We start from the raw sequence: 12,231 nt of genomic DNA on the forward strand, positions 1-12,231 counted from the left end.
ACACAGACCGCTCCCACAGGCGTAAAGTGACATCCTATCAGGTGGAGACACACTGGTACCAGAACTACTCCACCAATCAGAACTGTCGCATCCCGGCCTGCCTGGCTGCCTGTTCCCATGGAGACGAGATGCTGATCGTGCTGGAGGATCTGGATGTGGCTGGTTATGATCAGAGGAGGTACGCTGACAAAATCATGTATTTTTAGTTTCCTCAATAATAGATGTGGAAATCATTGCATTTTTAAACCTTTGGGCTTCTGTGTTAAAACAGCAAACCTTTCTCCTCTGGTCATTAGATGTGGACATAAGTAACATCAGAATAAAACAGAAGGGCAGATGTTCAACCTTATGGACTTTTTAACATGTAAAATTCAATGTGCCGGAGTAAAAATGATAAATAATCTAAAGGTTTGTAACAAAAGAATAAGAAACTGCAAGTGCCAATGTCTGTTTTCTTCATCCTACATATATACTCTTGTGTTTCTCCAGAGCGAGACATGATGAATAGGAGAATAAATACACTTCAGGCTGGATAAATGCAAACAAAATGTTTGTTTTCCTTTGCAGAACCAGCGTGAAGGACGGAGAGATAAGGGCTTGCCTCCGCTGGCTCGCCCACTTCCATGCTCTGTTCCTGGGTGCGGCACCAGAGGGGCTGTGGCCCGTCGGTACCTACTGGCACCTGGAGACCCGGCCGGATGAGCTGGAGGCCATGGACGACGCCAAGCTTAAAGCGGCAGCCGGCGACATCGACAGGATACTCAACGAATGTCGCTTCAAGACCGTCGTTCACGGAGACGCCAAGTTGGCCAACTTCTGTTTTTCCCCGAGCGGACAGGACGTGGCAGCTGTAGACTTTCAGTATGTCGGTGGAGGCTGTGGGATGAAGGACGTGGTTTATCTTTTAGGAAGCTGCATGAACGAAAAGGAGTGTGAAAGGAGGGCGCAAGGATTACTGGACTTCTACTTCACAGAGCTGAAGCTCGCTGTGAAACAAGATGTGGACTTTGCTGCCCTGGAGAAAGAGTGGAGGGAGATGTTTGTGTTTGCCTGGACAGATTTCCACCGTTTTCTGTTGGGGTGGATGCCTGGAAGCTGGAAGATCAACCGCTACAGTAAACAGCTGACGAAAGAGGTTTTACACAAACTGAAACCGGAGCCAGAAAATTCCAGCACCAGACAGAAGAGCAAGCGTGTGGCTAAAAGGTGATCAACTGGAAATCTGTATATAGAAAAATAAACACACATCTTTAATCCCTCACATATTTAAAAAATGTTATCAAACCGTTTCTGGATGAATAAAGGTTTTTAAAAGAGCTTTTCCCGTCTATCCTTGTTATAGTTGATGAACTTCTTTTAATTTGTTCCTGCAACCACTGGTTTTGTTTGTTTATGGTTTTATGTTTCCTGGAATTAACAATGTTTAGAACTGGATGAGAGAGGACTGGGATGCATCTATATCTGAAAAACTGACCCATACTGTAGCTACAGTAACTGAGTCCTCGGATGGTAGAGATATTATTTACAGATTTTATCTCTTTTTAGTACGAAGGGATTTTAGTAACAAGAGTCAATCAAATAAAGTCAAAAATCATTTATTTGAAAATAACAGGTGTTGTCTCAAAGTGCTTTATAATTACACCAAATGAATAAGTAATACAAGTTTACATAAAAAAAGTATAGTGAAAAATAATATAAGTATACAAATGTACATGTTTTGACAACAGCTTGAGTGATTGGTTTATCTGTTTAAAAAATGGTCTTTATAAGTTTCACAAAATAACCTTCAGAGAACATAACTTGAAGATTTTCAGAATGTTTCATGAAAAACAACGTAAACAAAATGCTTTTAAAACATCACGAACATTTTAAAAGATTTAATCATACAAAGGAAATTAATGTTTTCTAAATGCTTCATGACAATAACCTTTACAAAATGATTTTAGAACATTATTTAAAGGTTGAAAAAGATTTAACCTTATTATTATATAAATAATAATACATTTTTGGTGCTTTATTTATTTATCTGATCAGCTGTTTTGGGGGAGGATGATGACGTGTTTCCGGTATCACACCAGACATGAGCTCAAACCGTGGCAGCGGCAGCTCGTGGAGGCACTTCCGGTGGCAATAGCAGCTGCCACTGATCTGTAAAGGCAGCTGCCACCCTGTTTGAGGGCAACTACCGCTGGCTGTGACTCATTCCCTGAGATTTATTCGTAGTTTATGAATATGTATTACTGTTCTGAGCACCAGGAATAACTGATCTGTATTTCTCCACTTGTGTTGGGAAACCTGCTCGTTCATATCTGATTTCTTTGTCATATTTGTACCGATTCTGCTTAAATGCTGTAAATGCTTCGCTTTTTTTGTGTCATTGAACTGAAACTTGAAATCACACTGCTGCCAGGCTGCATTGGGGCTGCAGCTGCCACACTGTTGGGAGGAATCTGCCTCTGATGCCACGCTGAACAGAGGCAACAAAGGCAGCTGCCAGTGTGTAAAGGCAGCTGCCGGTGTGTAAAGGCAGCTGCCAGTACACACCAGTGGCAGTTTCTGTTGACACCGGAAGTGCCTCTACGAGCTGCTGCCCTTACTGCCCGACATTTACAACAACAGGACGGAGGATCCGAGCAGCCGCGGGTCGACGGGACCCGAGTGAAACCGGCTCAGCAGCAGATTTAACCCCCATCAGAGGTGATAACCCGGCGTCAGTGCACCCAGTCCGGCCGGTGGACGCGTTGTCACCGCGGACACGGTCCGTCAGTCCGGACCTGGGCTTAGCAGACCTCCGCAGAAGCTAGCTAGCGTTAGCCGAGGAGCTAACTCCGCTACCGTGGCTCCATGGCCGGGGTCAGAGTATAAACAGTCCAGGGGGGGGGGAGCTGCCCTTTAAACCGGGCTGGACACGGTGGATGTGTCGGTGTGTGAACCCGGGGGGGGCTGTGCTGGTTAACAGACTCGTTAGCCCTAGTTACCTCTGGAGCCTGCTGGTTAGCTTGACTCGTGGTGATGTGGAGGTAGTTAGTTGTTTTGGTAGTTGACTGTGAACATGATGCAACAGGGCAGGTGTCCGGGCTCAGCTGCTGCCTCCACCTTCAGCACATTATCACATCACTCATAGAAGAACCGTGAAGAACCGTGAAGAACCGTGAAGAACCGGCTGGGCTGGTCGAGGCTGCTGTTCTCAGGGTCTCGTTCCACTAGTTCATGAGTTGGTTGGACTTTTAAAAGTCAGAAATTAGTGGGAAAGTTGCATATTAATTATTAATTATATTAATTAACCCTTAAGACTCTCTGAAGATGTTGAAGAGTAAATAGAAGATATGTTGTATTGGCCATAACACAAATCTATTCTGTTTATGACTGTGTAAGACTGGAAGAAGAGATTTACAAATGTTTGGTATTTTTCCTCCAAAATGGACACAAACGACGAATCGATAAGTTATTTGATTTGTCAGAATAGTGGAAAATGACCATGATGATTTCTCTGAGCCTTACAAATTGTTTTCAAACTTATATATGTATATATTCTGTTTACTACAGCGTAAGACTGGAATTAAAGTAAAAAAACACCACAAACATTTAACATGTTTGCTTTAAAATGGGCAAAACGAAGGTGTGTATATATATATTTCCCTTCTCTCGTAGCAAGGACACTGACGTTCTTCTTCTTTTTCCTCCAGAAATCCAGGAGCTGTGGCCACAGAAGAGCAGCTTTGATTGAATTGCAAACCGGCACAGATCTTCAGATGGAGCAGAGGTTGTAGAGGGGGAACTCCACCCCCCAGGTACGATAGGGACTGTTGTAGGTGTTTTTATTTCTGTGGCCGGAATGGAAAAGATTTGAGGGTCAGTTTCTCCTCAGGTCAGTCCTGAGTCGTGACACAAAGCTCTCCTGAGCTCCGGTTCTTCAGAGCCCCACCCTGCTAGTAATATGAGCCATGGACTCTGGGGCAGTTGATAGTCCTGTAACCCTGGTCCTTAAGGCCCCCAACCAGAAGTATGAAGACCAGACCATTAACTGCTTCCTCAACTGGACCGTGGAGAGGCTGAAGAGTCACATCTCCAACGTGTACCCCAGCAAGCCGGTGAGTCCAGGGCTCCTGATACTTTTCTCTGTTCAGATTTTAAGCTACATTTACTTTAAAAGCAGTTTGAAATCACTCGTGTTGATTATGATGATGTTTAGTTGGTGTCAGAAATAGGTCAGAATATTCAGCCTTTGACTAAAGTTTACCAAAAGACAAACAGAGTTGTACCAAAAATGATTTTCATTATCATTTAATTTGCTGAGACCAGCAAATATTTCTAATTTTTGCTTTAATAATTACTCAACACTGACAGTTTTCTAAACAATTGAAATATTCAGTTAGAAACCAGCTGAACTTTTTATGAAACAATGAAACTGACACATTGAATAATCATTTTTTGAGCAGTGATAATTCATCCCTCTGTCGGGTTGATAGATGTTCTAGTGTAGTGTTGGACTTTTTATGGACTAAAATCAGTTTCAATATAGTAAAAGATTTTAAAGTGTGGGGGGGTGAAACCTTGACTATCCACTCCTGCAGTATAATCCACTCTGCTGCTCGTAACTCTGCTTTGTATGTTCCAGTCATGTGATGAATACAATACAGAAGTCTTCCTCCTGTGTAATGACGTGTTAACAGGTTCATTGTGTTGGTTTGTTCTCAAGCAGCTGCCCCCTCTTACATTTTCCAGATAATATAGATGGTGCTGCACATTTAAAGATAGGATATTAAGTTTATGTGTTTGTTTCTACTCCTTCAAACGTATAAACCACAAGAAAAAATCTCAGCATCAATTAAAGTGAAGACAATCGACAGCTGTCGTTTCTTTAAGGCACAAATTTCTCCTCCTAAAAAGACACAAAGATTCTCCACTGAGGAGAAGTTCTGGCTTTTGAGTAAGTTTTAAAATCTAATCGATTTAATCTAATCCAATCCAAAGGTGTGAAATTGCTTTACACACATTGACACATTAGATTTCATACAATTCAACAAAGTCCTCCTCCCCTATAGCTATAGGTGGAGATAACAAACATGAGAGGTTGTGTATATGAAGGAGTTTCTGCTGTGGGCTGCTCACTGGAGGTGTTTCCTCAAAACATGTTTGTTGTTGTGGTTCAACATTCTTGACCTTGAAAGCAGCTGTCGAGGAAATAGTCACCGTCACATTATCCTCGTCAGCGAAGGGAGTTTGCTCAGCGGTTGTGGATATTGTAGATATTGACATTTCAATTTAAACGTGAGATTGGATGATGACATGATTCCGGTCTCACACCCGACATTAACAACAACGAGACGGACGAGCCGAGCCGCTGGGACGAGAGTGAAACAGGTTCAGGGACAGATTGAACTCCTCCCAGGTGATAACCCGGCTCCAGTCGACTCACTCAGCCCGATAAACACTTCCAAGGATTTCAGGGGTTAATTTTAGCTCGAGTCCCTGGTTTGCTCCCGCGCCCGGAGCAGTATCACTTCCACCCAGTGTTTGTGTTTACGTCTAACCAAGAGCTACTAGATTACATATCAGATTTAAAGCGTCACATAGAAAGACACCGTATATGTATATTTATAAAGTCACGGTACAGAAAAGACCGAGACACCTGAATGCACCTTCTTGTTGCTGTTTGTGTGTTTTAATGATTCAATGAAGACACATTTGTCTTCCCACTGCTCATGTCCCCCCATGTGTTGCTGTTTGTGTTGTAGCTGTCCAAGGACCAGCGGCTGGTGTACTCAGGAAGACTCCTTCAGGACCACCTGCAGCTCCGAGATGTGCTCAGAAAGGTGACGGCCGATGATGCACAACGTTTCACACAGATGTAGTTTAGTTTGGCCGCCCTGCAAATCGATTCTTTGTGTCTGTGCAAATGTTCAGGAACTGGAGCAGGGACACAATAGCTGATCCACAGTCAACAAAGGGCGACTGTGTGTCTGAGTTCTGGTCCTTTCCACACTAACCCTCTCCCTCTCTGTCCTGGTTTTGTCTCTCTGCCCTCACCTCCTCCTCCTCCTCCTCCTCCTCCTCCCACCACTCCGGCTCGTGTCCTGAACTTATCGACCCACAGCAGGAGGGATACCACATGATGCACCTAGTGTGCGCCTCCCACAGTCCCCCAGGCTCGCCCATGCCTCGCAGCCCCTCCACGGCCAGCTCTTCTGCTTCTGACTCCAGCGTGAGTAGACTGCCACCGGGCGCCCACATCCTCCTCTTTCATAAAGGCCTCCAACAGTTTTCTGTGTGTGTGACAGCTCCATTGTTTGGAGTTGAGCCTCATTACAGGACACACGGAGGCTGAAAACACACTGAAATGGTGCTTTGTTCGACTTTGTCAACATTTATGGAAGCTGCTGAGCCACGTTGAGGATGTAGCTGTTCATATTTACTGCCGGCAGCTTTTATACACAACTAAACCCTGAAGAAGACATAATATAGAGTAGAGCCTGAACAATATGGAGTTTTCAAAAAACTTCTAAGATGTCGTTATCAATATAAAATATTCTGTTTCCCACATGCTGGTGATGGTTCTTGTTTGTTTTTTTATCTATCTCGTCACTCAGAGTTCAGGCAGTGCCGGCTCCGCCTCCTCCGCCACCACGCCCAATCAGGACAGTCAGTCAGCCTCCCCCTCCTCCCCCCCTCTCCCTGAAAGTTATGACGGACTGAGGTATCGCGGCGGCTTCCCCCAGTTCAACCCTCAGGGCCCCCCCGGTGTCCCTCAGTGGTAAGACACTCTCTGATAACACAACGCACAACATATGTAAGACGTTATAACAATTGATGTTTCCGTCATAGTTTAGATTTACTGATAATACATGTTTTTAATTTCTAAAGTAAAGGAGCTCTGTTCATAGTGGTAGTGAGTTGTTGTTACTGCTGCTGTTGTTTGTGCATCTTGTTCATTATTGATGTTCTTCTTCAGGCCAGACGGAGCTCAGGTCCCTTTACAAGGAGGCTTCCCTGCCAACATGCCCCCCCACCCGATGTACATGCCCATGCAGATGCTGTGGTGGCAGCAGATGTACGCTCGCCAGTACTACATGCAGTAGTAAGTTCAAGAGATGAATATTGAAAGATTCCCTTTAAATCACACTTGCTGGTGCAGATGAGCAGTTTATGGACCTTTTCTCTGTTCTGCCTCTTCCTCCCCTCGTCTTCTCAGCCAAGCTGCAGTTGCTGCCTCTCAGCCTCCCAGCGACCCCCCTCCCCCCTCTCCCTCGTCCGTGCCCCATCAGGCGGCTCAGCCCAATGAGGCCGTGCAGCCGCCGCTGGGACCTAACCCCGCCCCCAACCCTTTACCGGAGAACCAGCCCGCCAACCCCAACATCCAGATGAACGCGCAGGGCGGCGCGGTGTTGAACGACGACGAGCTGAACCGCGATTGGCTGGACTGGTTGTATACCGTGTCCCGCGCCGGTGTCCTGCTCAGCATCGTCTACTTCTACTCTTCATTTAGCCGCTTCGTCATGGTGATCGGCGCCATGCTTCTGGTCTACCTGTGAGTCTGCGCTTGGTTCGGTGCCTTTACCAAAGTAAAGTCGTCTCTTCACAGATAAAACTTTGAACCCAGGTGTTTGTTTGTGTGTTTTTTAGGCACCAGGCCGGTTGGTTTCCCTTCAGGCCGGAGCAGCAGAACCTCGGAGGAGGAGACAGGCCGGAGGCTCCTCAGCAGGAAGCAGAGAGGAATCAGGACATTCAGGAAATGGTGGGTTGGAGAATGTTGGCAGGTTTTAAATTCATCTTCAAAACGAATAAGGTTTTGAATATTTAAACAACTAGAAAAGATGGTTATTTAATCAGATCAGTGTAAACTTTGCTGCAACATGACAAAAAAACAAGCTTATTAATTGCATCAGAATATTGTTTTAGCTGTGATCCAGTGTTTGTTTTGTCTTTGATTTATCTGCACATCTTTAAAATATACAGAATACACAGGACACCTAGTAACTGCAGTTTAATTCTGTGCTACTATATTTACCTCCTGTGCTCCGAGGATAGAATGACTTGAGTCTGCCGCCTCGAACTCAGATGCACTGTGACAATCACACAACAGAACTTGCACATTACTTTAAAATCAGGATCAGATGTTATTCAAATCATCGTTGGGGTATTTTCCTGCTGAAAAAACAAATCCAACATAGCATCATGTCCTCAGTAATGTGTGTGTCTCTGTAACCTCGCCTCTCTCTGTCCATGTGTGTCACAGGAACGTCTAATGGACGAGGGGGTGGAGGACGATGACAGCGGTGAGGAAGGAGGCGGTGGCCCTGAGGACCAGGCCGCTGCCGCTGCCGCTGCCGGTGATGCTGGTGATGCTGCTCCTGCTCCTGCTCTCCCTGAGCCAGGCTTCCTCACCACCATGTGGTCCTTCATCAGCACCTTCTTCACCTCGCTCATCCCAGAGGGACGGCCCCAACCGGCCAACTAGGTACACCCCCTCTTCCTCCTGCCAGCAGGTGTCGCTCTACAGCAGTTCCCACCTTCCCCTCTATGGTCCTCAATGTCCCGTTTCCTCGAAACACCTAGTGGTTGAAAGCGGTTACACACCCTTCTGTCCCCGGACACCTGACACGACTCCAGCTGCTCGACTACAAACCTTCTACCTGCTGCCGACACACGGACGGATCCTTAAAACCACGACTCTGAAGATGCTGTGTGAGTTCTGCAGGAGTTTAGTGGAACACGTGAACATTTAAAAAAAGAAATATCAAGCTGTGTTTTTGGACTAAATGCTTCAGTTTTTCTTTTCTGTTATTGATCATGAATTCATTGCGACGTGATGATGGAGAGAGACGCTGGAGGGAGATGTCTTCCATTTTAAACCGTGGGAAGATGTTTGTCTTTAATAAAACGTGAAACCACATCTCTTAAAGACATTTTCATGTATGCACTCGATGTGCTTATAGACATTGCAGCTACTGAAGCACATTGTTTTCCCACTTAATGTATTTACACATGTAAGTATATGCATCTTTAATTCCTCAATATATGCTTTTTGAATAAAAATCTTGCTGCAGTTTAAACTTTGTTTGTCGTGTTTTACTTCCTGTGCTGTAGTTTGTCTAATGTCCTGCAGGTGGCGCCATTCACTCATGTTACAGTTCCTTCAGATTGGTACTTTGTGTGTGTGAAGGATTTAAACATCGTTTTCTTAATTAAAAACTGATGACCATAGTTTTTATATTTTGAATTATCTGTAATGAGTACAATTATCATAGCATTAATACTAAGAAAATACATTTTACAAAAAGCAAGTTACAGAATGTTTCATTTAAAGTAACGATGGTTTAAAAAGAAGTTCAATATCCTACATTAAAATAGACAAAAAAAAAACTCAAGTAAAATGAAAGTAAACAAATAAAACGTTATTATAGTGAGATTAAAAAAGTTAATACTCTGTTTACTATTTTAAAACCTGTGCTCATGGTTTTTCATGCAGAAGATAAGACTTAACATCTCCACTTCCTCCCACTGAACTAAAAAAGGATATGGGTGGTGGTATCTTGTGAGTCTGGGGTTCCCACAGTCATGAAATTTCATCCCTGTTTTTATATTCTCAATTAATCTTATCTTAAAAATTATAAATTTCTCTCCACAGTTTGCTCGTTGGGTTTCTCCATCAGTTTGTAAGGTCTCTCTGTGTCATGATCTGACGCTTTACAAGTAAAATAAACTTCCAGTCATTCATGTCTCTGTTAAAACACACTGAATCTTAATCTTTCCAGAAATGTAGTACAGGCTCATTATTGGCTCCGGGGGGGACAAATAGGAAGGACAGTGTCCCGGTGAAGTGCAGCTGTTTGGTGGACGGGGGGGACGGGACCATGTGTTTTCTTCACCTGCTCAGATCTTGCTTGAGGTTTTCAGTCGCTGTCAGCAGATCTTCCACGTCTCCGGAGTGGACGTGTCCTTGAGCTTTGAGGGGGAACTCAATGAAAGTGCGGGGCCTCGTGTCGGTCGGACGCTGCAGTTGGACAGTGTTGGGTTCGAGCTCCGACGCTGTCCTCACAGATATCGAGGTGAGCGAGGAAGCGGCTCAGACAGCGATGCACTTCAGAGAGTCCTCCAAAACCCCCTAATCGAATGACCATGGATTTTTGTGTAGTTGGTCGTAGAAGGCCCAATTAATTATGCATGACAGCGGCTTGACGGCCATTTGATTTCGTTACGGGCGCCCCCTCCGAGCCACCCATCCAATCAGGTTAGGATCCCCCCCCCCACACCCTGGCCCCCACCACCCCTCAATTTTTCCCGCGGCTCTGGGGCGAGGTTAGCCTCCCCTTATCTGTGGGAGAGATTTCTCTAAGAGGGTGTTTGAGCCCTTGTAGGACATTTCATCATCGTAATAAGTCCTTGTTATGCGGCCGGCTCGCTGCCCGGCCATCAGGCCTCGTTGTCTGTGGGGAGGGAGCAGTTGGGCTGGACACCTGCCACCGAGGCCGCAGAGGAGACGCTTCAGGAGGAGCAGGGAGGAGATGGACACCTGATGCACTGCGGCACCAGTTGTTACTGCTCCATCACGTGGAGCCTGCAGCACTCAGGAACCACTGGGAACGAGTGGAAACGACCAGAACACAACACAAACCTCCACAACTCCCCAGTGGAAACTTCTCCCTGATCCTCGTGCACAGCAGCTTCATGGAGCCTCAGGTCTCAGGTGCACGTCGTTGATGACTGACGGGGAGAATCAGGGGCGGAGCTACAGGTCAAAGATCAGGAAAATATAGAAAACTGTGACAGATATTAGTGTTTAGCTCATCACTCATGTATCATCGGTGGTATATAACAAAGTATTCACTTCTTTAAGTACATTTCTGATGTATCTGTACTGTATTTTCAAGTTCAAGTACTTTTACTCCACTACATATATCTACAAATATTTGTGCTTTTTATTCCCCAGCCGAACTGAAAAGAACTGAATGACATAAACCATCCTTCAGAAAAATATTTTTTTTAGTTTGGTCCATGTCCCATCTGCTAACATGGAGGAGGGTTTATGACCTATACTGCAGCCAGCCACCAGGGGGCGACTGAGATGACTTGGCTTCTCTTTTGGGAGCCGTCATGTCGTCCATCTTTCATCAGAGTAGATGTATTAAATACAAATGCTCCGCTCTTGTATTTCAATTATATATTTAGTTACTTTTCACCACTGATTTTAGTTTTTTTTATCGTATTTTCATTATTAAAACGTTGTCTCATAAATATCAGAATGTGAACCGCTGCCCTCGCGTCCAACCTGGTTTTTAGAAACTTTCTGCAGATTCGTACTCGAGCAGAAATCCAAAGGTTTGCGGGCAGCACGTGAAATCATTCCGAGCTCCGTCAGGAAGTCCTGTCGTCTCCGTTTGTCCTCGGGCAACTTTGCTTTCAGGGCGTATTTCCGCTAAAACGATTTCCCATTGTTTGCCAACAGGTTTCTCATTTCACCACAAACTCCTGTGTGTGTTCGTGTCCTTTGTCCTCCCCGAAGCACTTTGTGGCCTGTTTGTTAAAAGTGCTTTATCGCTAAATTTGACTTGGCACGTCTTGTCAGGACGGATCGCAGCAGATGAGACTCTCGACCTGCAGATAAAACATCCATTAAGTGGCTTGTCTGGGGCAATTCGGTGCTCTCTCCCCATTAGCATATTCTTGGCCATTTGCGGGACGGTGCATCAGTGGGCGCACGCTGCCGTCCTGCAGCCAGTCACCACGCCATAAAGAAGCACCTCTCACTCTGCTGCCGCGCTAAATGTCGTCCCCGACATTGTAATGCTCGCCGGCTGTCCTCCGCCAGACGATTCAAACGACCGCTAAAAGCCCAGAGGGGTGGGGGGGGGAGGAAAAAAAGGGCCAAAATGCAAAATTGATGGAAATGACATTAGATTCAGCTCATGCTCCTCACCGTGTAAATTATGCCCCAAAATGGACTCTCTGGCCCGACTGTTAGCTCCAATTTGTTGGGCCATACCTCACACGGGCTCGTCTTGCCCTTCCCTTCTCTCTTTAATCCAATCACGGCCGCAATGGATGTTATTTATTTGTTTATTTATTTATTTTCGAAAGGATGTAACCGATTCTTATCAGGGCCGAAGTGGGGCCTTCTTCCTGGTGAAACGGTGACTAACGTCCAGCCATCGATCCGTCAGTTCGTCTGTGGTGGCGGGTGATGGTTCTGGTGATAGACGAGCGTGTCTGTGTTTAGACGGAGGCGCACGA

General features: G+C 45.4%; 2 protein-coding genes across 3 annotated transcripts in view; both read left to right on the forward strand.

Annotated features, from left to right (window-relative positions):
• The window catches only part of pkdc (protein kinase-like domain containing), a 2,203-nt gene extending 886 nt beyond the window's left edge, over positions 1–1,317 (forward strand). The window contains exons 2-3 of the mRNA XM_035162459.2: positions 1–178; positions 568–1,317. The exon at positions 1–178 is cut by the window's left edge and continues 207 nt beyond it. Coding sequence (XP_035018350.2) covers positions 1–178; positions 568–1,210 — 821 coding nt within the window. The 3' untranslated portion in view covers positions 1,211–1,317. The remainder of the gene's footprint in view (positions 179–567) is intronic.
• A 1,236-nt stretch (positions 1,318–2,553) lies between these two features.
• herpud2 (HERPUD family member 2) lies at positions 2,554–9,053 on the forward strand. Of its 2 annotated transcripts, XM_047340999.1 has the most exons (10): positions 2,554–2,697; positions 3,687–3,791; positions 3,869–4,091; positions 5,739–5,816; positions 6,098–6,205; positions 6,591–6,754; positions 6,953–7,078; positions 7,193–7,528; positions 7,624–7,735; positions 8,237–9,053. In XM_047340999.1, the coding sequence occupies exons 3-10, from the start codon at positions 3,945–3,947 to the stop codon at positions 8,456–8,458; spliced, it is 1,293 nt and encodes a 430-aa protein (XP_047196955.1). In that variant the 5' UTR covers positions 2,554–2,697; positions 3,687–3,791; positions 3,869–3,944; the 3' UTR covers positions 8,459–9,053. The 2 variants fall into 2 exon arrangements, with proteins under 2 accessions (XP_047196955.1, XP_035020108.2); XM_035164217.2 differs by having other exon boundaries at positions 3,687–4,091.
• Positions 9,054–12,231: the final 3,178 nt, after the last annotated feature.

The sequence above is a fragment of the Hippoglossus stenolepis genome, chromosome 8 (assembly GCF_022539355.2).
Source record: "Hippoglossus stenolepis isolate QCI-W04-F060 chromosome 8, HSTE1.2, whole genome shotgun sequence".
NCBI lineage: Eukaryota > Metazoa > Chordata > Actinopteri > Pleuronectiformes > Pleuronectidae > Hippoglossus > Hippoglossus stenolepis.